Here is a 26,786-nt window from a genome sequence, read left to right as displayed (position 1 = left end):
TCAGGTTTATATTTTATTTATTTTTTGTCTTTTTGTTTTATTATTTAAAACCATACACATCAATGAGTGGACTCCAAGAGCCTCATTCCCAAAACCTGAGGTACCCATTACTGCACAGTAATTGTCAACATTACCAAATTTTGAGAATGAGACCATCAAGTGAAAAAGGGCACCCTCTGCTCCCCCCTCCCCCGGCACGCTGAAGTACAGATCAGGGCGCAGGCATGGCTGTCACGAAAAAGGTAGGGAGGTAGGGGACGGGCACCATGATATTGGCCTTAAAACCTCTTTAAACTGTTAGGGTCCTTATTTAACCCTGATGAGAACGGAACCCTTCGCCACCCACCGACCACCGCAAGCTTCCTCACATAGAAGGTGGAAATGCCAGTCAGGTTTCTAGATCCGGTTCTTTACGGAGCTTTTTTTATTCCTGCCTGCTCACCTATTCATCCCCACCGAAGCCGTTCATTAATAAATACGTGCACTGTAAGCCTTGATCCCCGCACAGAGGAAGGATAGGGGTGGGGCAGATGGGGGCTGTTACGTAGACTAAGACAGAAGATAGGAGGACAGTCGCGTGTTTGCACTGTTCCCCGCTATCTCATTAAACAAAGACAACTCAGCTGAGCTTGTGGAAGTACACGCCATTTGACCCCAGAAAAAAAAGGCCTCAAGTAAACAGTGTTGGGGTCTACACATGGATTTGTCATACACAGTTCCCCCAGGCAATGGAGAAGAGCTTCAGCGACTGTGCACCCCCATCAAGAGCACATGGAACAGAGCGCCTCTACCAGTGTGTTAATATGGACGCTGTAAAGGAATTCAATCAATTTTTCTTTCTTTAATAAAATTATGTAGTCAGATCAGCAAATAAGACTCAGAAAACAAATTCTGCTCGAAAAAAAAAATAGTAAGGCCACCAAATCTGATGAAATGACTTATGGTGGGTCAAACTAAGGAAAGTCTCCCTGTCACAAACTCAAATTCAGAATTATTCTTGATGGCAAGAAACACTGGGGAACAAAAGCTGGGGACCATATATTAACCTAAGGAAATAATATATGTCTGCTCCATTACAGAAGGAAGAGCGCAGTGAAGTATCGCAGAGCCAGGTGGCAGCACGGTAAGTACGCAAGTTTCATGTGCACGCGGCGCTCCCTCCCAGAGGCGCGGGGACAGCAGCAGGACTGGGAGACGCTGGACCTTGCATAGGTCTTTCCATGTAGGGAGCTCAGCTTGGATATATATAACTTTTGTGGTGGTGGAGGGGGCCGAATGTAAATGGGGCGACACTTGGATAAATGAGCAACAAGAGGGAACATGGAAGAATGGGGAGGGATAGAGACAGGTGGGTCAGATGGATGGCGGGTTTCGCACTCAAAAGCTGCGTAGTTCTATTTCAGGCAGCGTTCAAAGTAGGTGGATCCTATGTAACCCCCCCGCATGGACCGCTGCACGTTCTGTTCAAACAGGCGTCTGTTGTTCTGAAGAACTTCGGCTGCTTCTTTATTTAAAGGGTCTTCAGGGTTCGGCTCCTAGAAGGGAAACCAATTAGAATCAATGAGAGTAAGGACAATGGTGACACCTAGAGGCAGAAAGAGGCATTACGCAGCCCTCAACAAAATAAGATTGATTCTATACAATATGTGTATAATTTATCGTCATTAAACAAACATTTCTGGCGCAAAGTTCCTGCAACTGCAAGAATCTGCAACTTCTCCGCGCTCACGCCAGGTCTAAAAAAGTGGGCAGGGAAAAGGACAGCCAGCAGAGGCCTGTCTCATTAACCATTTTCTACGCCTGTTTTAGGTGTAGAAAAGGGTCTCGGAAGCTGTCTTACATTTAGAAGTGGCAGAGGATATGGCGAAGTTATGTAGAAGCCTGCGCCTCTTCATAACTCAGGGGGATCCAGCGCACGGGCTTATTAAGACCAGTGTCTAAAACGCCGGTCTTAATATATAACCCCCATCATTTTTTTTTAACTTTAATTAACATGTTCCTACTTACCAAGAAAAGATACTGCAGGCCATATATTATAGAGTTTATTGTGAGTACAGGCTTCCAGTCTTCCCTATGTAAAACACCAGAAGGAAGTAGAAAAAGTTAAAGGGGTTTTCTGGGTTAATGCATTGTATGATCAGTCCTCAATATCAGATTGGCGACAGTCTGACAGCCCGCACCCCACCAATCAACCTCTGATGCCAGACGTAACATTTTGAACAGAGCCAGCCGTTCAGCTGCGTTCAAAGTGTAGTAGCCGTGCCAGGTTACTGCCGCTCAGATCCAATTCAAAGGAGCGTATTCTGCATCACTCGCACCATGGGTCGGGCCGTGGCACATGTGAGTAATAAGGATTCATAATACACCCAAAATACGCTCTTGAGAATAGCCGATAACTCCAATAGACTACAACTGAGAGGACAGCACGTAAGTGAGGCTAGGGAGTCCGTTGTGGCCTGCTATTGGCTGCCCAACCTGTGCGGGCATCGGAAGCGATGAGGATGCCAGGGAGCGGGATAAGTATAACCTGTATGAGGGGCATTATCGGGGTTGTATAACCCCTTTAACACACACAAAATAAAATGCCCAAAGCTTGATGTGAATGTAGCCAGAAAAGCAACCCACACCAACCAACCATCTCCACATGGGGGATCCGGGATTTCCCATTAGAAGACTCAGAAGTCCTGGGCCAGTTCCATACCTTAGAATATTTAGGCAGACATTTCCCTCTAGGTCTATGTTTGGATGATATACCATAGTGTCACACTTCACTTTTGGCGGGTCATGAGGGTAGCCCTGTCCAACCTGGAAAAGAACATATCCGATAAGAATCCTTAACTTCCTGCAAAAGGTGAATGCAATGACAGATTCACCAAAAAAAGCCCTCCATCCCACATACATTCCTGTGCTGTGTCTGTTCTGGAGCAATCCTCTGATGTGGGATGGTTAGTACTGCTGGAACATTAGTATCTGCAAGTTACACTATGGGCTGTCCTATTCCAGGCAGTGAGCAAACAGCACCAGGGTAAAACGCTCCCACCAAGGATGTCTATGGGTTCCAGTGTATAGAAAAGGCTATCCACCATAAAACAGCACATTCTGTATGCCTGGCTCATGACCACCATAAAACCGCACACTCTGCATGCCTGGCTGTCCACTAGTGTTGAGCGACACAAGCTTCGGATGCTTCATCTGAAGTCGCTTTGTTCAAAACTTCAGAATACTACTACACGGAGATCCGTCTCCGTACAGTATTAGAATGTATGGTCTCCGATGAGCCGAAGTAAATGATTTGCGAAGTTGCGCGTGACTAGTACCTCGGAACTAAAGCGGAGTTCAGTTTCAAGTTTTATAGTGGTTTTCCACTTTAACTACCGAAGTTATTCAACAAAGTCATGCACGAGTTTGCGAATAACTGACTTCGGCTCATCGGAGCCCATACATTCTAACACTGTACAGAGACGAATCTCCGTACAGTATTATTCAGAAGTTTTGAATGAAGCATCCGAAGCTCACTTCGCTCAACACTACTGTCCACCACAAAAACAACACTCTCCGTATGACTGGCTGCCCACCATAGAACAGTGTGTTTGGGACCCCAGGTGTATTATTTCCACAGCGTTATACACTTCTAAGCGCACAAACTACATCTGCTCATAGACCTGATCCCATCAAACCTCCCATAATATAATTATAGATGCCACAGACCACAGGTCCCCAACCTTTTCATTGATATTCAATTTTGAGTGATGGTCAGACGACACACTGAACTCAAAAATGGAGGACAGACATACTAAAATGGTTGTCTTTTTTTTTTTTTTTACTTTACCAGTGCTGGGAGCTTTGTTTGAGAATAAAAAAAAAAAGAAAACCCCTAACTTTCCTGCGCCATCACCGTCCTCTCCCGAGGTAAGCAGCAGTGATGGTCTACATACTGCAGCAGTCAATTACTGGCCTCATCGGGCTCGCGCCATGCGCTGCTGAGGCCAGTGATTTGCTGCAGCAGTATACAGGACGGCACTGCCATTATCTTCAGCCTTAGGAAGAGGACAGAGCGGCCACACAGGGAGAAGGTTTTTTTTTTTTTGTTTACCAGGCTTCTAGCACTATGGTAAAATAAATAAAAACCTCTGACAACCCCCTTTAAGAGTGTGTGTGTGTGTGTGTGTGTGTGTGTGTGTGTGTGTGTGTATTATGAATTTGCCAATACCTATATCAGTGTGACTAGTATTCTGCCATCCAAATTGATGGTTAGGATACATCTGCAGTACTTGGATTAGTAGAACTACAGGTAACAGCACTCTGCTAGTCAATTGCACAAAGATATAAGCAAACACTGAAAGAATAAATGCTTGGTGGTCATACTTACTGCAAATGCAGCTAGAAGCTCTAGAAGCTAGAAGCTCTCCCAGGCTGTGAGCCTGCAGTATGGGCTGGGTAGAATACAGCTGTACAAGCTATCTGATTAAAAGCACTTTTAATCAGATAGCTTGTACAGCTGTATTCTACCCAGCCCATACTGCAGGCTCACAGCCTGGGAGAGGCATGCGTAGGATACAGCTTGGTACTACTTTGCCCAGATTGTAGGCTGTAAGCCCAGGAAAGGCATGTTAGAGTAGGACCCATCTGATTAGAAGCTACCTTGACGACCGGTAGATGGGCCCGAAATATTTTTGATCAATTATATTCGCAAAGAGCTTCTAGCTGCATTTGCAGTAAGTATGACCACCAAGCATTTATTCTTTCAGTGTTTGCTTATATCTTTGTGCAATTGACTAGCAGAGTGCTGTTACCTGTAGTTCTACTAATCCAAGTGTGTTTTAGCCAAGGTAGCGTGCACCTGCGTTCTTATATTCACTTATTGTGGAGGTGCTGGTTCGTTTATTTTTCCCACATCTGCAGTACTGTCAGCTACTAGTAAATATGGCCATAACTCAGGACTCCTTTGGTGAGCTATACCGCAGGGAGTCAACAAGGCATTTGTGGCTTCTGAGCCACGGGCTGGAGATCACATTGTCAGTAACTCCCATTGATATTGGTAGGAACACCTAACAAATATATAACGTCCCTCTTCTGATAACATGAAGATTGAGTCAATGGATGTCGTACATCTTGACTTGATACTGTACCACATAAAAGGTTAGTATATAAAATGAGAATGCTCGGACTGGGGGAAAACGTCTATATGTGGGTAAGTAACTGGCTGAGTGATCGAAAACAGAGGGTGGTTATTAACGGTACATACTCAGATTGGGTCACTGTCACTAGTGGGGTACCTCAGGGGTCAGTATTGGGCCCTATTCTCTTCAATATATTTATTAATGATCTTGTAGAAGGCTTGCATAGTAAAATATCAATTTCGGCAGTAAAGTAATTAACACAGAAAGGGACAGTATACTGCTAGGGATCTGGATAGATTGGAGGTTTGGGAAGATAAGTGGCAGATGAGGTTTAACACTGACAAATGTAAGTTTATGCACATGGGAAGGAATAATGCAAGTCACTCGTACATACTAAATGGTAAAACACTGGGTTAGGGTATTTTCACACTAGCGTTTTTCTTTTCCAGCACAGAGTTCCGTCAAAAGGGCTCAATGCCGGAAAATAACTGATCAGTTTTATCCCCATGCATTCTGAATGGAGATTAATCCGTTAAGGATGCATCAGGATGTCTTCAGTTCAGTCATTTTGACTGATCAGGCAAAAGATAAAACCGTAGCGTGCTACGGTTTTATCTCCGGCGAAAAAAAAACTGTACACTTGCCTGAATGCTGGATCCGGCATTTTTTCCATAGGAATGTATTAGTGCCGGATGCGGCATTCAGATCCTTGCGCAGACTTAAAGAAAAAAAAAAAAAAAAGGTAAAATAAATAAATGCCGGATCCGTTTTGCCGGATGACACCAGAAAGACGGATCCGGCATGTCAATGCATTTTTCTGACTGACCAGGCATTTTAAAACTGATCAGGATCCTGATCAGTCTTACAAATGCCATCAGTTGGCATACGTTTTGCCGGATCCGGCAGGCAGTTCAGGCGACGAAACTGCTTGCCGGATCACTCTGCCGCAAGTGTGAAAGTAGCTTTTAACACTGACATGGAAAAGGACAGCAAACTAGCTGCAGAAACCAGTGTCAGGCAGCTGCTACCAAGGCCAATAAGATAATTGGTTGCATAGATGCCCGTGATGAGAACATAGTCCTGCCACTTTACAAATCACTGGTCAGACCACACATTGAGTACTGTGTACAGTTCTGGGCTCCTGTGAACAAGACAGACATAGAGCTGGAGAGGGTTCAGAGGAGGGCAACTAAAGTAATAACTGGAATGGGGCAACTACAGTACCCTGAAAGATTATCAAAATTAGGGTTATTCACATTAGAAAAAAACACGACTAAGGGGCGATGTAATAACTATGTATAAATATATCAGGGGTCAGTACAGAGATCTCTCCCATCATCTATTTATCCTCAGGACTGTGACGAGGGGACATCCTGTGTAGGTCTGGAGGAAAGAAGGTTTGTACACAAACATAGAAGAGGATTCTTTACGGTAAGAGCAGTGAGACTATGGAACTCTCTGCCTGAGGAGGTGGTGATGGTGAGTTCACTAAGAGTTCAAGAGGGGCCTGGATGTATTTCTGGAGCGTAATAATATTACAGGCTATAGTTACTAGATTTCTGGAGAAGGCTTGTTGAATGAGGAAACATGGCTTCCACCTCATGTTTTTTTTTATTTTTGCCTTTCTCTGGAACAACTCACAAGATAACAGGACTCTAGTCTTTCTTCAGCCTTACAAACTATGTTACCAACATCTCAGATAACGTACCTTAAAACCGAAGACAAATTTTCCACTTTTGTAAAAACCCTTGAAGAATGAAAACAGAATGAAAATTAGCACCACCATATAGATCAGATGACAGATGATACCTCCATCAGGAGGCACCGAGTAATAGCTTTTACATGGGCCAAGGATCGGAGCAATAACCGGAAACGAATGTTCCTATGAACAAACTTTCCCAGTAACTGATCCATGTAAAGATGCAGATGATCAGCTAATGGTCGACCAAATACTTGTTCGTTGGGTGTTTGCATCTTTCACGCGACACCTACAGCTAAATGAGCTGGCTATGATCAGGAACAATCAATTCACTGCAGATTACTGCCGGCCCGTGTAAAAGCACCCTTAAATAGTCAGAGCTTTACTTCACATAGACCTGTGTTTGAAACCTTGACAATGATATAACAAGCTTTACAGCAGCCGCCTGACCCTGAGCTTACAATTCAGGTGGCTCCATCCTGAAATATTAATGGCATCTTTATAAAATGTCATCCTTACAGTTACACAACAGAGTACAATATAATGCAAGTAAAGGAGATGGCTATGTCATGGGGAGGGGGTGAGCCTTGACGGCAATATAAAATAGACTGCACACGTGTCCCGTACACTCTAGATCAGATGCGCATTCATTTGCTGACAGCCTGGCTACCTGGTAGAAGGACCTGGAGTATATATACTATTCTTGTCCACAATTGAGGAAAAGAAAAAGGCATTTCATCACAGGGCCGGCCGTGTGCATGCTGCAAAATGTGAAACGCACACAGCCAGTATCAGTATTTTGCGGATCCGCAATTTGTGGACCGCAAAAGACATACGGTCATGTGAATGCACCTGTAGTGTAAAACCTGACAAAAAGAAAAAACCAAGGAGGTAGACCGCGCTCTGTCAGACCCATAGAAGCGAATGGAGCAGTGGACCAACATGTGCATTACTGCTACGTTCAGAAAGGGGACTCCTCGCTCTCGGGATCAGCAGGTTCTAGCAGTTGGACCCCTGCGATCTGATATTTTAGTACGTATCCTTTGGATAGGTGATAAGAGATTTTTGTAAAACTTACCAGTAAAATCTCTCTCACTCTTATTGGGGGACACAGGAACCATGGGTATAGCTATGCCTCTGGCAGCTATATCCCCTCCAGCCTGGAGAGAGAGCTTCAGTTTGTGCACAAGCAGTAGGAGAAGCAAGCCAACCAACGAAAAAAAAAACGTGGAACATCAGCCATGCCAAGGACCCAACGGGTTTCTAACCAGCAACTGCCACCACTGTGGTCAAACAACATACTGGGTGGGTGCTGTGTCACCCAATAAAGAGCGAGAAATAGATTTTACTGGTAAGTTTTACCAAAATCTTATTTTCTCGCCCATATTCATTGGGGGACACAGGAACCGTGGGACGTCCAAAAGCAGTCCACAGGGAGAAAAAAAAAAGAAAAAGACCCATGGAAGCAAGCGTCCCTGCAGGCATCTAAGAAACTGCCGATTGCAAGACCATGCGGCCCAAGGCAGCGTCCGCCGATGCATAAGTATGCACCTGGTAACATTTTGTGAAAGTGTGTAAGAAGGACCAGATAGCCGCCTTACACAACTGTGCAGCCGAAGCGTGATTCCTCCGAGCCCAAGATGCGCCCACCGCTCTGGTGGAGTGAGCCGTGACACCTAAGAGAGAAACCCTGCCCCGGGCGCGATATGCCTCCGCAATTGCAGCCTGAATCAAACGTGCAATTGCCATCTTGGAGGGCGCCAATCCCTTGCGAGGACCCTCCGGAATGACAAAAAGGGAGTCAGCACGGCAAAAGGGATCAGAGGCTGCCAAATAGATCTTCCGAGCTCTGACAACATCCAAATTGTGTAACTCTCTTTCCTTAGGGTGTGAAGGAGAGGGACACAGTGAGGGAAGGACAATTTCCTCTTTGATATGGAAGTCAGTGACCACCTTCGGAAGAAAGGAAGGAACAGGCCGGAGAACCGCTTCATCTTTATGAATAACCAGAAAGGGTTCTCTGCAATAGAGTGCCGCCAACTCGGACACCCGTCTGATGGAAGTGATAGCTACAAGGAAAACTACCTTCCAGGACAGCAGTTGGAGAGAAATCTCCCACAAGGGCTCAAAAGGGGGAAGCCTGGAGCGCTGAGAGGACTAAATTCAGATCCCAAGGCGCTAAAGGAGGACGGTACGGAGGAACCGTATGTGCCACACCCTAAAGAAAAGTCTTTACAGGCCCCAGGGGGCCAGAGGGCGCTGGAAAAGGATGGAAAGCGCAGGAGCCTGACCCTTCAAACAACTAAGGGCCAGACCAAGGTCCAACCCTGATTGAAGAAAGGACAGGACCGTGGGGAGAGAAAAACTAAGTGGTGGAATGAATCGGCTTTCACAGAAAGCCAGGAAGGACCTCCAGGTCCTGTAATAGATCCTGGACGATGCAGGCTTCCTGGCCTGAATCATAGTGCGGATGACAGCCGCCGAAAAACCTCTTCACGTTAGAATGGCAGTTTCAATGGCCACGCTGTCAAACGAAGAGACCTTAAATGCTGATGGAAGACCGGTCCCTGCGAAAGAAGGTCATCTCTGAGTGGTAGAGACCAAGGGACGTCTCCTAGAAGGAGAACGAGGTTGGCGTACCACGCGCGAGGGGCCAATCCGGGGGCGACTAGGATCGTCGAAATGCCCTCCATCCCGATTTTCCGTAGAACCCTGGGAAGGGGGGGGGAAACACGCAAAGGAGGGAGAACCTCTGCCAAGGGGAGATCAGGGTGTCCACACCGCAAGCTTCCGGATCTCTTGCTCAGGAGAGGAAGGTGGGAAATTTCCGATTGAGTATTCGGCCATCAAGTCCACGTCGGGGTGACCCCAACATAGACAGATCGCCTCGAATACCTCCGGGTGGAGGGACCACTCGCCCGGATCTATTGCCGTCCTGCTGAGGAAGTCCGCAGTCCAGTTCTCCACACCCGGGATGTAGATTGCTGAAATTTCCGGTACGTGGGCCTCCGCCCACCTTAAGATTTTGGCAGATTTCTGCATCACCGCGAAACTGTGTGTTCCCCCCGGTGGTTGATGTACGCCACCGCCGTGGAGTTGTCAGACTGGATTCTGACAGAGCGACCCTTCAGGAGGTGGGTCCAGTGCCGGAGGGATAAAAGAATCGCCCTGAGCTCCAGGACATTGATCGGAAGCTTGGACTCCAACTGAGACCATGTGCCTTGGACTGTCCTGGGAGGGAACGCTCCTCCCCAACCATGCAGACTGGCGTCGGTGGTAACAACCATCCAGGATATTGGAAGGAAAGACCTTCCCAGAACTGGATCCGAGAGCCACCACCAAAGGGATGACCTCACTTGAGGAGAGGGGCGGATGGGATAGTCCAGACTCTTGGACGATTTGTCCCAGGAGGACAGGATCGCTCTCTGGAACGTGCGAGAGTGGAACTGGGCAAGGGGAATCGCCTCGAAACAGGCGACCATCTTCCCCAACGTCCTCATGCAGAGGCGAATGGAAGGAAGCCTGCATTCGAGAAGAACTCGCACCGAGCGGTGTAGGGCCAGCTGCTTGTCCGGAGGAAGGCGAACTTGTGCCGCTTCCGTGTCCAGAAGAATACCCCAAAAAGACCAGTTGTTTGGAGGGAGCCAGGGATGACTTCTGCAGATTGACCAGCCATCCAAAACGTGCAAGGGCTTCCAGCATGATCTGTATGCTGCTCGACGCCTGAGCGAAAGAGGGAGCCTTGATGAGGATGTCATCCAGATAAGGCATAAGGAAGATGCCTCTGGAACGGAGCAGGGCGAGAAGAGGGGCCAGAATTTTTGTGAAGACCCAAGGCGCAGTCACCAGCCCGAACGGGAGGGCGACAAACTGGTGATGATAGTCTCTAAATGCAAACCTCAGGAAGCGCTGATGACTCAGCGCAATGGGGACGTGGAGGTAGGCATTCTGGATATCTACGGCAGACAGGAATTCCCCCTGTTCTAAAGAAGTAATTACGGAACAAAGGGATTCCACCCGAAACTGCTGGAGACGGAGGAACCTGTTCAGCAGTTTGAGGTCCAGGATTGGGCGCACAGAGCCCTCCTTTTTGGGGACCACAAAAAGGTTCGAGTAAAACCCATTGAACCTCTCTGCTGGGGGGAAGACGACAGGAGAGATGACTCCTCGGTCCAGGAGGGACTCTGAATGGCCTGGGAGAAGGCAGTCGCCCGCTCGGGGTCCCGTGGAGGACTGGATTGAAAAAAAAACAAAAAAAAACAAACACTGTCTGGGGGGAGGGACAAGAACTCGATCGCTTATCCTGAGGATACAATCTCGAGTGCCCAAGCGTCGAAGACGTGGGTCCGCCAGACGTCTTGGAAGAGGAGGCTGCCCCCCACCCTGAAGCTCTCTCTCCAGGCTGGAGGGGGTGTAGCTGCCAGGGGAGGAGCTAACAGTTTTCCTAGTGTCAACGCCTCCTAGAGGACATAGCTATACCCACGGCTCCTGTGTCCCCCAATGAATATGGGTGAGAAATACTTTTTCATGGGTTCTCCAGGACAGAAAAGCGATGGCCTAACCTTAGTTGGATAAGGCTGCGCCAGAGCCACATGTGAATTGTGGTAAAATTATGGCATTACAGGCAGAAATCGGTGTAACAGATGCAATATCGCAAAAATAAAGGCAAAAGTATAAACACATTAAAAATTCTGGGTATCGTTGTCTACTGAAGAGCCTGTCTCCTATAATCTGAGGTTCAGCGTCTGGTGTCCTAGATAAGAGCCAGTAAACATGTCGTGTGTCTGCTTCCTATTAACCTACTTAATCAACTTTTCCTCGCCAGTTAACAGATTGCTGATCCAGAAAATTAAAAAGTAAAAATCCTGCGTATTCCAGAGAAGCAGCTGCTGCTCCTATCATAGTGCAGGCCACGCTCCAAAAGGACAACTATCTGTATCAGAACCTGACGGCACAACAGAGCGGGGAAGGGTTTGTTTCCGCTGCAACCCAAGGCTAGGTTCACATGGTACCAAGTTTTTCTATCCTGATGAAAGTTGAAAAAAAAAAAAAAACACACAGGATGTATACCAGGAATACCAAGATGTGTGTCCCGCACCATCCTATTGACACAGAATTGCATTGTACAAAAAAATAAAAATATCGATCTGGCAAGAGATTGTTGTTGGTCCTGCTGAAAAAAGTCCAACCAGAGGCAAACAAACCCTTTTAACCATGATGAAAGCTCCATTGGAAACCTATGGACCGTCAAATTCAACTGTTTGGGGGAGGGGGGAGAGGTTTGGAAAGGATAGCCAAAGATGACGTGAACCTAGCCTTAGATGTCATAGGATAGGTCATGGTGGAGAACTCCTTTAAGTTGCCCACTGATGACACTGGTTCAGTCGCCAGCAGGAAAATGATCCCAGTCATTTAGCCCTCAGATGCGGCGATCGCAGCATCAGTAGGGTTAATCTAAGAGAGGAGGCTAACTCTGTCTTCCAATTGGAGCCCCGGCGGGCAAAATCGCGGGCTCGGATCTGTTTACATGACAGCCTGGCACGGCTTCTCAGCCAGAGTATCAGAATCCCAAAGACCACAATAGTATTCTATTACAGTCAGGTCCATAAATATTGGGACATCGACACAATTCTAACATTTTTGGCTCTATTCACCACCACAATGGATTTGAAATGAAACAAACAAGATGTGCTTTAACTACAGACTGTCAGCTTTAAAGAGGACCTTTCACCTGGCAAAACATTGTGAACTAAGTGTCATGATCTGTACAGCGGCGCCCAGGGATCTCACTGCACTTACTATTATCCCTGGACGCCGCTCCGTTCTCCTTCTAATACCCTCCGGTATCTTCGGTCACATGGTTATAGTAGGCGGAGACTTCCCTTGTTCTGCTGGGCGTCTCCTTCTCCTAGGCTACAGCGCTGGCCAATCGCAGCACAGAGCTCACAGCCTGGGAGTTTTTTTTCTCCCAGGCTGTGAGCTCTGCGCTGCGATTGGCCAGCGCTACAGCCTGGGAGAAGGAGACGCCCAGGAGAACAAGGGCAGTCTCCTCCTACTATAACCAAGTGACCGAAGATACCGGAGAACAGAGCAGCGCCCAGGGATAATAGTAAGTGCAGTGAGATCCCTGGGCGCCGCTGTATGTAGCCTGATACTTAGTTCACAATGTTTTGCCCGATGAGATTATAATTCCTACACCGTTCACCTGATTTGGATGTAAATACCCTCAAATTAAAGCTGACTGTTAAAGCACATCTAGTTCGTTTCATTTCAAAACCAATGTGGAGGTGTATAGAGCCAAAAATGTTAGAATTGTGTCGATGTCCCAATATTTATGGACCTGACCATTTGTCTATGGGATATGGGATCAGAAGATCACATGTCAAAGTCTCATATGAGGACTAAAAATTTGTGGGGGGGGGGGGGGGGGGGAGTTAAAGTTAAAAACACTAAAATAATAAAAATTCTAAGAACTCTCCTTTCCCAATCTTACATATAGAAATAAGAAATAAACATAACAGGTTATTGCCATGCCTGAAATATTTTTTGCCGACAGAAAAAAAAAAAAAAAAAGGGAAGACGACTTTGGTCACCTTATTCCCCCCATAAAATTGAATAAAAAGATAAGTGATCACCCCAAAATGGTACCGTTAAAAACAGCAGTTCGCCTTACCTAAAACAAGCATTCCTACAGCTATGTAGACAGAAATAAAAATGTTATGCCTGTCAGAATATGGCGAACAAAAAAATTATAATTTTTTTTTTTTTAAGTAAAACATAAGAAAACTAAATAAATTTGGTATCACAGTAATAGTTTGTCATGTTACTTTTAGTTAGTGTAAAAAACACCAAAAATAAATAAAACTTAACAGAATTGCAATTTTTTTCCGATTTCAACCCACAAAGAAATGTTTTCCCATTTTCCAACACAAGATGTGGTAAAAGAAAGTGGCATTAAAGGATAACTGTCACACTTAGACCCTAATTTCAATTTTCATATATGTAGTTACTAATAACATGATATTCCAGAATCAGTTACTATTAGACTGACTTACCCCATATTTAATAAGATTCAGCCCTTAGCAACCAGTCTGCATAAAACTGCAATTTCACTATTCAGATAAGATGGCCGCCACTGCCCTCACCCTGAGGCTAATCCCGCCTGCCCTCACTAGCCAGTAACAATAGCCCCCCAAAAGTGTCAGTAAACAGAGCCCTCCCCCTAAAGGGTTAATCTCCTGCAGCACAAAGGGGTCCTCTTACCACATGTTGCTTTCATTTATACACTGAGCAGATGGCAGATCTCCCTTCCCTGGTCTGCGCCGATTCAACTCTGCATTCTCCAGCTCTGCTGAGTGAGGGAGTGTCTGCCAACCGCAAGGACAGGGAGAAGTGCACACAGCCCAGGCACTGTTATCAGCTGCTGGGGAGGACCTGGCTTTAAAGGGCTTCTGTCACCCCACTAAAGTGATTTTTTTTTTTTTGGGCTAGTTAAATTTGTTATATAGCGATATATGAAAATATAATTGTGTTACTTACATTGATCCAGCAGTTTATTAAAAAAACGAAGTTTTATAATATGCAAATTCGGTCTCTACCAGCAAGTAGGGCGTCTACTTGCTGGTAGCTGCTGCAGAAATCCGCCCCCTCCTCTTGTTGATTGACAGGGCCAGCCGGGATCTCCTCCTCCGGCCGGCCCTGTCGGCATTTCAAAAATCGCGCGCCTGTGTTGATTCGGCGCAGGCGCTCTGAGATGAGGAGGCTCGTCTCCTCAGAACTCCCTCAGTGCGCCTGCGCCGATGAAGTCTTCTATTTTGGTGATGTCATCGGCGCAGGCGCACTGAGGGAGTTCTGAGGAGACGAGCCTCCTCATCTCAGAGCGCCTGCGCCGAATCAACACAGGCGCGCGATTTTTGAAATGCGGACAGGGCTGGCCGGAGGAGGAGATCCCGGCTGGCCCTGTCAATCAACGCGACGAGGGGGCGGATTTCTGCAGCAGCTACCAGCAAGTAGCCGCCCTACTTGCTGGTAGAGACCGAATTTGCATATTATAAAACTTCGTTTTTTGAATAAACTGCTGGATCAATGTAAGTAACACAATTATATTTTCATATATCGCTATATAACTAATTTAACTAGCCCCAAAAAAAAAAAATCACTTTAGTGGGGTGACAGAAGCCCTTTAATCATTTACTTACAGTCCCTGGCTGTCAGTAATGTGACCTTGCACTCAGCCTGCTTCTGCGTCCTCCGTCTATCAATAGATAGACGGACCATGCCTAGCAACCCTATTTTAAGCACAGGTAAAAGTAGGCAGTACAGGGAACAAAAATGTGGAATTAAGGGGTAATTGAATACACAGTAAAAAGTTGAAATAGGGCCACTAAGGAGATATTAATCACCACAATCCAATACTCCAAAAAATATAATAAATAAATATATATATATATATATATATATACATACATATACACACACACACGACAGTTATCCTTTAAAAAATACAAGGCCTTATACAGCTATGTGAACAGAAATCTTAAAAAAATTATAAATAAAAGGAAAAAATTAAAACAAGGTTCTGTCTCAAAAGGGTAAAAAAATAAATAAAAATATGTCATGTTTATAGATCCCATGAGGCAGATTTATCAAAACTGGTGTAAAGGAACACTGGCTTCTATGCCCATAGCAACCAATCAGATTCCATCTTTCATTTTTCAGTGCTCCTTTAAAAAAAAATAAAAGGTGGAATCTGATTGGTTGCTATGGATAACTTAGCCAGTTTTCCCTTACACCAGTTTTGACAAATCGTACCCTTATGTTACCTGCACAAGTTGCAGAATACGTGCTGTCTGTCCATGCAGATTCTGAAATTCCACTTTATGTGAAGTTCTGGCTGCTCCTCAACTTCATTTGGCAGAGGCTGCACAGGTGCCGCATCTCCCCCCCTCTACCCATGACTATGTCTCACATGAAACCCGACAACCTGCATGGTGGCCCGACTACTCCCCCCCTTTCTCTGCACTCGCATGTGTCACAGGTGTACCTCTTGGGGTGGGGGCACACAAAGGAAGAGGAGACAGAAGGGGCTAGCAGAAGGAAAAGCAAGTCACCTCTGCAATTTGGCTTGTGTCAGAAGAGTCACCTCGGCTCTCATGACTCTGGATGCCAGAGGTGATAAGTATCCAGGCAGTGTGGCTGGTTTATAGAGGACCACAAGGGCGGCCTCCACTCTCCATGGGTGACATGTAGGCAGTGAAGTTACTGGAGCCCCTCGAGGAATCTGTTTAATGGAGGCCAGTGACAGATGCCATGCAGCATCTATTATAGCCTCCATTAACCTAATACTGGGCATCACAATATTTTGACTTATACCTGCCAAATAGAGGCCAAAACCAGTGTATTACAGTACTGCGGCGGCAGCAGGAAGCGCACGGCGTCATAGCAACCAAAGATGCCGTGCGCTCCTGCTCTCAGCAGGAATCCAGCCCGTGTTGCAAGAGAATCAGTTCACAGACTGCTGCTGATTACAAGAGCTGTTCTTTATTTGCAGGAACAGTGCCACCCTGAGGCTGTATCTAGTACTGCAGCTCAGCCCGAATTAGTTGCAGGTCCTTGGCCAGTCCATGGACAGTTGTATTGTTTCTGGTAGGGAAGTTTTTTTCTCATTTTTATAAGTCCCTTTTAAGAGCCCAATTAACTCCTTAAAGGGGTCTTCCCTTCCAGGACATTTTTAACATAATCTATAGGATATCCCGCCGCTGTTATCTCAAGAACAGGGATAGAAGTCAAGGGATAGAAGTCAATGGACAGCTAGCAGCATGTGTGACCACCCTACAGGACCTCCGAAAATAACCTAACGCTGGCTCAGCCATTTTTGAACATCTCAGCGGTGTATGGAGAGGATGGTACACGTGCGCGGTGTGCTCTCCGCTCACAGCGGGCTCTATTCTTGATAGAGGAGCGGGTCAAAGACATATGCTATTGATATGCCAGAAGGGGCAACTCCTTTAACCTCCTAACAGTCACGTTAAAATTGGAAAAACCCTCCCAAAAATGTCACACATTTTTATTGTAGATAATTAATGTGTCTGCAGTAAATCTTGTTGGCGCACAACCCAGGGGACACTGTTGCATTTATAACCCCTTAGTGACATTAATTTTAGCCTTAGGAATCAATATTTTCCCCCTTCGTGTTCTAGCAGTCATAACTTAAAAAAAAAATATTTCTTCTACATTTTTTATTTTGCGGGATTGGTTATAGGTTTTTTTAGGAACCATTTTGGGGTATATATGGTGTATTAAATAACTTTTTATTATTTTAGTTTTAAGGGGAAAGATTAGAAAACAGCAATTTTTACATTATTTTGTGGAATTTATTTACGGTGTTCACTGTGTGGTAAAAATATTTTATTATGTGGGTCTGTACACTGATTATAATACCACATTTCTACATATTTTTACTCACTCATTCTCCTCCACACTCACAGGGAGGGGAGGGGGTCTGCTTTATCTGCTCATATCTATGGTTTGGTACCAGCAAAAGATATTGTATTGTTTGAAAGCTGACATTCCAAGCTTTCAGACAATACCAGAATGAGAGCAATATGTTCAGTACAGGGGAAGATATCACTGATAGAATTCAGGATGCTGTGAATGAAGCTGAAAGTAAAAGCAGGTTTTAACCGCGATTATTCCGGACTTGATTTCTAACAGTGATTTCGCCTCTGGTGCTTGGATTCTGGTCTTCTGAAATGTCAGCTTTCAAACAAGACCAGCTGCATGTTTCTAGCGGCTACCATGCAGGAGATAGCAGCATTTAAAGCAGAACAGTTAGCTGCTTTTCCCACTGCCCGAGCTGGACTCAGGCAAAACAGTTAGGTGGTTAAGGACAGAGTCTATTTAGATTTCCTCTTTTGCCTTCTGGTGTCATAACTGTTATGTCGGACTTGTTATTTAACGGGACAGGTTGTACTTTATGTGCGCTCCATTTTCTGGTACACATACAGTACACTGGCATTTTATTTTGCAGAGGAGAAAAAAAAAGCTATTTATTTTTACAGCATACACCGATAATCATGAATATTGCTATAAATTTATTGTCCAGGTTATTGCAGTCGTGAAGATAACAAATATGTTTAGCATTTAATTGTGGGACTTATTTTTAATGAAAGGGGTTCACTGAGACCAGGAACCCCTTTTCATATACCATGTTTCCTGCACTAAGCTCCCTTCTCCTCTGCTTCTGGTCCCCGCTGGACCAGATGTGTGACATGCCATGGACATGCACGACACTGCTGCCAGCGAATCAATGGCCTGATTCACTGACTGACAGCGGTGATATGTGTGGAAGGGAGCTGGAAACAGAGCACCGGTGACAGGCGAGACTTGTGCACCCTGGCACATGAAAAGGAGTCCCAGGTCTCGGAGAACACCTTTAAATTAAAAACGTCATTTTTAATGAACCCTGGCTTTCTGCCTTTACAAGCTACGGGCTCTGAATGCGACCACCACAGTTAGGGTCCATTCACATGACCGTATGAATGGGTCCGCATCCATTCCACTTGCGGACCAGTCATTTCAATGTAGTTCTGTTTCGAGTCCCGCAAAAATATAGAGAGAGTCCTATTCTTGCATTTTCTACATAGTGCTGGCCATGTGCGGTCCACAAAACGTGGAAAGCACATGGCTGGTACCTGTGTTTTACGCATCCGCAAAACACTTCCGGTTGTGTGAATGTAGCCTTAGACGTTGCTTTGTGTGATCAGCAGATAGTCCGTGCATCGACTTGTAGAGAACGTGACCCTGAGACACTCACCTCATCGGGGCAGATGACTAGTTTGAAATTTAGGAGGTCGTCGTGGTCTGAGAATTCTATTTCACACGTCTTCGGCAAATTCAGTTCATTGATATCTGGAACACAAACAGCAGCTTTGTGAATAAGAACGGCATGTTACACAGGTCCACGTGCGGCTCCAGCCATGACCAACGCTGCCTCCGTCAGAATGATCAACCCTATTAAACCAGGCATATTCATGCTTAGTGAAATTATATATTTTTTTCCTCTAGGGTGAATAGTTGTGGAGATTCCAATTATGATCCAATACACCCTTCCAGGTGAGCTCGTTTCAGAGAAACCAATCAGAAAGATTATGAGGGATGCTGCTGCCCTCCGACTTGTCCTCTCAGCAATGTGACTGATAGGTAGGACGTCAGCATCACAGAGGTGGCATTTGTGCTGTTAGACTTGGGGGGTGCAGCAGGCAGTCACTTCATGGACATCAGATCCCCAGCAGGACACCACCGAGGGCTAACAGAACTAAATGAATAGAAGAACATAGAATCGGATCTGTCAACAGCAGCTTGTTGGCGGTTTCTACACTGCAATGAAATAAAGGGGTTAATATGTTATTGTTATATAGATAATATAGTAGCCAAAGGAAGAGCTTCACCGGACAATCCAATTATTTAATCCAGTCATTTTTACCAAGAACTGTGCCAGGGGGCACACCCGCTGCAACTTCTTGGCTCCGATCTCAGAGGACCTTTCACCACAAAATACAAAGCAATCAGCAGGTTACAGAGCAGGAGGAGCGGAGCAGACTGATGTATAGTTTTGTGGGAAAAGGTTGTAATTTATCCATTTAAAGAGGACCTTTCATCGGTCCAAACATTGTGAACGAAGTATCATGACATATACAGCGGCGCCCAGGGATCTCACTGCACTTACTATTATCCCTGGGCGCCGCTCCGTTCTCCCGTTATGTCCTCCGGTATCTTCGGTCACTTGGTTATAGTAGGAGGAGACTGCCCTTGTTCTGCTGGGCGTCTCCTTCTCTCAGGCTGTAGTGCTGGCCAATCACAGCGCAGAGCTCACAGCCTGGGAGAAAAAAAACTCCTTGGCCAGCGCTACAGCCTAGGAGGAGGAGACGCCCAGCAGAACAAGGGCAGACTCTGCCTACTATAACCAAGTCCCCGAACATACCGGAGGACATAACGGGAGAACGGAGCGGCACCCAGGGATAATAGTAAGTGCAGTGAGATCCCTGGGCGCCGCTGTATATGTCATGATACTTCGTTCACAATGTTTGGACCGATGAAAGGTCCTCTTTAAATCTCTGCTCTTTCTGAATTCAGTTGTATCCGGGGAGGTGTTATCCATGTGCAAGTGTGTATACAGAGAGTCGGCAGTCATCGATAGCTGGAGGTCTTAAAGGCTATGAACACCGTCGGGGCAATTTTTTTTATGATTGCATTTTGCTCATTTTGGGCTAAAAATCTTTATTTCAAGGGTTCACGGTTTGTCTAGCTGTACTTTTATTTGCTGGGGCTCTGACCACAGGGACCCACATGGATCAGGTAAATAGGAGCGCTTGTTCAGACGAGCTCTTAACAAGCTCTGCCTCTAATGCCACCACATGTAAGGCCGCTATCCTATAAGTCAATGTTCAGTTGCTGGCATTAGAGGCGGAGCTTGCTAAGAGCTCATTTGCATCCCTTTCTTCCCAGAATTCCAGAGGAGCATGTATGGCCTATAAGTCTCCTCACGCCGGTTAAGGCGTTCTCTGCCAGGACAGCTAGTACCCCCCAAATCCTGACTTTGGCCTCTCATACAGTTAAGCCAGTACTCTCTGCTCTGCACTGATGAGGGACAATCACCCTGCAGATGAGGTGCTGGCTTATTTAATATCCAAGTCATGTCTCAAGGCTTATTTAAAGAGCTGAACACCGACTTATAGGATAGCTGCCTAAAGGGTACTTTCACACTAGCGTTTTTGTTTTCCAGTATTGAGCTCCGTCACAGGGGCTCAATAGCGGGGAAAAAACTGATCAGTTTTATCCTAATGCATTCTGAATGGAGAGCATTCCGTTCAGTATGTATCAGGATGCATCAGTTCAGTCCCTCTTACGTTTTTAGGACAGAGAAAATACCGCAGCATGCTGTAGTTTTCTCTCCGGCCAAAAATACTGATCACTTGCCGAATCCGGCATTAATTTACATTGAAGTGTATTAGTGCTGGATTCGGCATTAAGTGTTCCGGCAAAACAGACCTTTAAAAATGCAAAAGAAATTAATACCGGATCCGTTTTTCTGGATGACACCGGAGAGACTGATACGGTATTTCAATGCATTTGTCATACGGATCAGTCTGACAAATGTCATCAGTTTAAGTCCGGAATGCTGAATCCGGCAGGCGGTTCTGGCGACGGAACTGCCTGCCGGAATCCTCTGCCGCAAGTGTGAAAGTGCCCTTACATCTGGTGGCATTAGAGGCAGAGCTTGTTAAAGGGTTTCTGTCATGAGAAATAACGTTATGTAGCGGACTGACATTAGCGGTCAGCAGTACATAACAGTGTGCTTTATAACTCCTGCCTGCCGCCGTTCTCTTAAAATATGCTAATGAGCCTCTAGGTGCTATTAGAGCGTTGCTTCAGCACCTAGAGGCTCGGTGTACGCACCCTTTGGCACGCCCAGGTCTAGCTGATTGACGGCTGCGTTCTCAGTGTCCCGTAAATCCCACGCCTGCGCCTTCCCTTTTAGTATTCAGCGCAGGCGCAGTGAGTGAAGGCTTCCTCACTGCGCCGAAGGAAGGAAGTCGGCAGCAGGAGCTCGTCCTTCACTCACTGCGCCTGATACTAAAAAGGACGGCGCATAAACGGGATTTACGGGACACTGAGGAGAACTCAAAAGTCAATCAACTGGACCTGGGCCTTGCCAAAGGGTGCGTACACCGAGCCTCTAGGTGCTGAAGCAACGCTCTAATAGCACCTAGAGGCTCATTAGCATATTTTAAGAGAACGGCGGCAGGCAGGAGTTATAAAGCACACTGTTATGTACTGCTGACCGCTAATGTCAGTCCGCTACATAACGTTATTTCTCATGACAGAAACCCTTTAAGAGCTCATTTGCATCCCTTTCTTCCCCGAATTCCAGAGAAGTATGTATAGCCTATGTCTCCTCGCGCCGATTAAGGCGTTCTCTCCCCAAGGAGTGATAGTACCCCCCAATCCTTGTTCAGACCTAATGGAGCGCTGGTCATGCTTGTCTATAGGACTGGACTATCCCCATCAGCCCTATAGAGGCAGCAGTCAGATACTTAACACCTATCCTGTGGACGATGGGAGTATCGCAGGTATAGGAGTGACAATGAGATGAGGATTCAGGATCTCCGGTAAACCCCTCCCCCGATCAGTATGGACCAGGATATGTGACCCATTCCTCCCACGACTTGAGGTTATCTAGAATCTTGGACATTCCAGCTATTTGCGGCTGACAACCACTTTCCCGGGATCCTGACAAGTAGCTGATGGCAGGTAAGTCTGGCTGGAGGAACACCCCCTACCGGTATAAAGCCCCCCAGACAAGGATTACAATGTAACGAGTGATATGCTGGGAGCCTGCAGCGGGTGTTGCTGGTGCCTGTGTACAGGAATGTGAGGGGCCGGCAGCACGGGGGCTGCTCTGGGAGCCGAAATCAACACATCAATTGTGAAAAGAGACGCTTGTGATGGACCAGGTCCTGCAGACCACACAGCGGTCAGTCAGGCTAGGTCCAGTACCGACGGGTGATCTGGTCATTTTCAGCAGGATCTGTGCACAAGGAATCGGGGTCGAGGGTCAGATCATTACATGTTCAATGTGTACGGCTACTAATCCCCCCTCCCCCAAAAAGATCAGTGGGAGCAGCACGTATGTAATGTATATCTGCCAACGAACCCTATTGTTTTCTGTTATCAGCCGCTGCTGGTATGGCACCGGTGACAGTGACAACCCCCGAGAAGTCAGGGAGCCATGTGTGCTCACCCGCCATTCAAACACCTAGATCTTGGTGGCTATACTGTCGCTAACAGGTGGGGGCTCCCCGATTGCTCCTAATGATGTCCATGGAGTGGACAATCCCTTTAAGAGGCCATTTTCTGAGTTATACAATAGAGCTGAATCTACCAGTCAGAACCCATGTTTCTTCTTCCCACCACATTTCAGGAGCTGAAAGCTGAACTCTGATTGGTCGCTATGGACAAAGCGGCCGCGCTCAGTGACCCAGACCCTTTGTGGCCCCCTGATAACCATTATGGTTGCCGCTGCGATTGCCAATCTTTGGGATCTGCTGCATCTGATTTGTCGTCTTTTGGAATGTCCAGAAATGAAGAGGGTTTTATGATGATGCTTAGGATCTCAAGCAGAAGGGGAACTACAAGTCCCAGCATTGAGGGTAAGCAGAAACTTGTGGTACTGGGTCAACTAGGAGTTGAAAAATTCCCTCCAGAGCGCCCCCCTTCCCCAGGTCCAGCAGTGTGGCACTAGCGCCCCCCACAGGCTGAGTGCACGGCTGCAGCGCCCCCCAGTGGCCGCCCAGCATGGCTGCAGCGCCAGGCCCTGCTCACCTTTCTGGATGCGGAGCTGTGCGGCGGACGCCTTCTTGCTGCTCCCCTTGGTGCCGCCCGCAGATTCCTCCTCCTTCTTCTGCTGCTTTAGGGAGAAGAGTTTGATCATGATGCTGGATTCCCCCGCGGGCCTCTCTCTTTCTCTCACCCGGTACCTCCGGCTCTCCCTGTGTCCCGCACCGGGGGAAGCTCCCGGCCTCCCTCCGTCCCTTCCTCCGTCTGCCTCACGTACAGGCCAGGCCGCAGCCGGGGATGCCTCCGCCGAGAGCGCTAGTCAGGAGGCCGGACGCAGCAAACACTAGGCCGGCTCTACCCTGAGCCCGGCAGCGGAAACACTATGCTCTGCGGGCGCTTCACTCTGGCTGCTGCTACTGCGCAGATTCGGAAACGCTTGTCCCGGCACTCGGCAAGTTCCGGAAGCAGAGAACCTGGCTTTCGGAAGCCGGCCCGAATGGCTTCCGATTCCGAAACTTTCGTCGCGTCAGGCGGCAAATTCCGGAAACGTTCGGAAAGAGCTCGAGGTGCGGAAGTGACGCATGGTGTCTGCATAGGATTGGATCTTTGTAGTCTCTGCGTAGTTGCCAGGGGTTACTTTCAGGAGAGATTGCTTTTGATTTCTGTCACCTTTTTCAGAATGGGTATGCTGCCGGTCCTGCAGGGGGATACCTGTCACCGGGGATTGCTATATAGCGGTGAAGCCATTGAAATAATTGGGGTTGCAACTTGCAAGCTGAGGCCAGTGAGAGCCCGGAATTGCAGGGAAAACAATTCAAGCCTTCTTTATTTTTTTTATTTTTTTTTTATCATTATGGAGTGGCAAGACGTGAGGGGTTCCAGTTGAAGTTTTCTTTATGAGCGACACACTCTCTGATTTATTCCATACAAGCATACATTTCTATAACACTACAGATAAGCATAGACAAATCTGGCACACCACCAAAGGGGTGGAAAGCGAAACTGATGATTTGATTGGTTATTCATTAAAGGCAATACTTCCGCACCATACTAACAGAATTAGTATTTAATGGTTAAAAACTTCTAATAATTATAGAAAGTTTCTGCAGCATCTTATCTCCGAGTTTAGTATTCATTAGCAGCGCATCCCGAAACTCAGAACAAACAGAACTGTCAAATTCTGATGAGGAAGGAGAGAGCTGCTTACCTTGGAAACTCCCTACGTCCTGCTGCTGACTAATCACTTTGTCCACATATGCTCAAGATGGAGGACATGTTTATACAAAATGGATTCTCATCCCTCACAGTCTCACCGCCAACCCATTCATTTCTATGGCTGCACTGCTACACAGCGATCCTCGGTCGTGGATGTCGCGGTCAAAATTGCTATGTAGCCCCGGCCTTAAGCAGTTGTCTCACTTCAGCAAATAGCATTGATCATATAGAGAAAGTTAATACGAGGCACACACTAATGTATTGTGATTGTCCATATTGCTTCTCTTGCTGGATCCATTTTGACATCAAATTATACACTGAGGCCAGATTCCCTCTCAGGTATTGATGCAGTTCCCAAGAACTCTCAATAATCTTGGTAGTTACTCCTTTTGGTATAGAACCTGTTGGTGCACATAAACATACGTTTAATCACAGCATATACTACTACCCTGTTTCCCCGGAAATAAGACAGTGTCTTATATAAATTTTTGCTCCAAAAGATTCGCTAGGTCTTATTTTCAGGGGATGTCTTATTTTTCCATGAAGAAAAATACGGTACACATTTATTGTTGAACAAAAAAAAAAGGAAATCAGGGTGGGGAGGGGGATCACTTAAAATGGCACAGGGTGATCAGAGAAGGGAATCAAAATGACACAGGGGTATCAGGGTAGGGAGGGGGATCACTTAAAATGACACAGGGGGAATCAAAATGGTACAGGAGAATCAGAGGGGGGGATTACTATAGCATTTTAGTACCCCCTTCTGATCACCCTGTGTCATTTTGATTCCCTCCTCTGATCACCCTGTGTCATTTTAATTACCGTTTTTAGTCTCCCCCCCCCCCCCCCCCATCTTCACCAGACATCCCCCACCTTCCATCAGATATTCCCCCCCCCCCTACCTGTCACCCCGTCCCCTGTGTGTCCATGCCAGCCAAGTTGTGAGACTCCATCAGGGCAGAGCGAGCAGCGGGTGGAAGAAGGCGGCAGCTTGTCCTGGCGGCGGCTGCGGCCAATCAGTGAGCTCCTTACATTCTGGGGTGGCTTGCTTTATAATCGGGGAGGCATTATGTCCGGCCGATGCTTTATAATCGGGGAGTCATTATGTTCGGCGGATGCTTTATAATCGGGGAGGCATTACGGTATGTTCGGCCGATGCTTTATAATCGGGGAGGCCTTATTTTCGGGGGATGCTTTATTATCGGGGAGGCCTTATTTTCGGGGGGATGCCTTATATTACAGCGTTAGGCAAAACTAGAGGTAGGTCTTATTTTCAGGGAAACACAGTATTATAATCAACATTACTTGCATTATTGTTTGCCTTGCCATCAGGGAGCCTCCACCCACCCTGCTATGGGGAGAGGGACTGCAGTGGAGTTACCCCGGGTTCACACCTGAGCGTTCTGAAAGAAGCGCTCTGTATGCGCGATTGTACGGGCGTTTACAAGCGCGCATACAGAGACAAGCGAACACACATTGTCGCGCGTTCCCGAAAGTCTATGTACAGGAACGCGCGACAAACGCCCCAAAAAACGCTCAAGTACTTGTTTGAGCGTCGGGCGTTTTACAGCGCGATCGTACGCGCTGTAAAACGCCCAGGTGAGAACCATTCCCATAGGGAAGCATTGGTTTCTCCTTGTTGTGCGTTTTACAGCGCGTAGGAACGCGCTGTAAAACGCTCAGGTGTGAACTTAGGGTTATACTTTTGATCATCAGGCTCTGGTCTTCTTTGTGAGACAAACTGCCAACAAAACATATGAATAAGTTCTTTAAACGTCAAAGGGATTGCCAGATAAGGCATAGTTCTTGAACTCACGGGACTGTGAGTACAGATCCAGCAGTCTTTAATTTTACTGTCAGTGTCATTAAGTCCTCTAAACAGCACCTGGTGGTCTCGGATAAGTGCATTGTCCCAGTTATCCTTTAGTTGTTGGTACAGTGCCGTTGTTCCCAGGATTAGGGTGGCCATCAGCAGGAGGATCCTCATCCTTTGGTGTCAGAACTTTCTTGCAGTGAGAAGCGTGTATCCAGTTAGGCTTTCCTTCAACCTTTACTGCTGTATGAGTAGTCAACAGGACTTGGAAAGGACCATCAAATCTGGGATCCAGGCCTTTCCTCACATATCTTTTTATCACCACCCAGTCTCCTGGTTGCAGACTGTGTGTTCCTTCTTCTGGATCTGGAGGGAATCAAACACTTGTTTATGGGTGTGCTCAAGCCTCTTTGTGAGGGCCCGCATGTAGCTTGTTAGGCTATTGTTTGGGGGAAAAAACAATGCCAGATGAGTAGTGGTTTCAAATTAGAAAAATGTGTGTGCACTCACAGAGAATAACTGATACGCGCGATGCTATGTACCAAGTTTTTATCTAAACTTTATTAAAAGAAACCACATTTCGGGATCATTTCCAACTGAA

At 46.6% G+C, this 26,786-nt stretch overlaps 1 protein-coding gene across 1 annotated transcript; it reads right to left on the bottom strand.

The window, feature by feature from the left end:
* On the bottom strand, positions 1-23,622 carry UBE2M (ubiquitin conjugating enzyme E2 M). Its single transcript, XM_040430086.1, has 6 exons — positions 23,203-23,622; positions 18,635-18,729; positions 6,829-6,867; positions 2,702-2,805; positions 2,008-2,071; positions 1-1,535 (listed from the first exon to the last, which is right to left on the bottom strand). The coding sequence occupies exons 1-6, from the start codon at positions 23,309-23,311 to the stop codon at positions 1,395-1,397; spliced, it is 552 nt and encodes a 183-aa protein (XP_040286020.1). The 5' UTR covers positions 23,312-23,622; the 3' UTR covers positions 1-1,394.
* Positions 23,623-26,786: the final 3,164 nt, after the last annotated feature.

This window comes from Bufo bufo, chromosome 1 (assembly GCF_905171765.1).
Source record: "Bufo bufo chromosome 1, aBufBuf1.1, whole genome shotgun sequence".
NCBI classification, from domain to species: Eukaryota; Metazoa; Chordata; class Amphibia; order Anura; family Bufonidae; genus Bufo; species Bufo bufo.
Note: the sequence above shows the minus strand (reverse complement) of the source record. Positions and strands in the feature narration are given on the sequence as shown.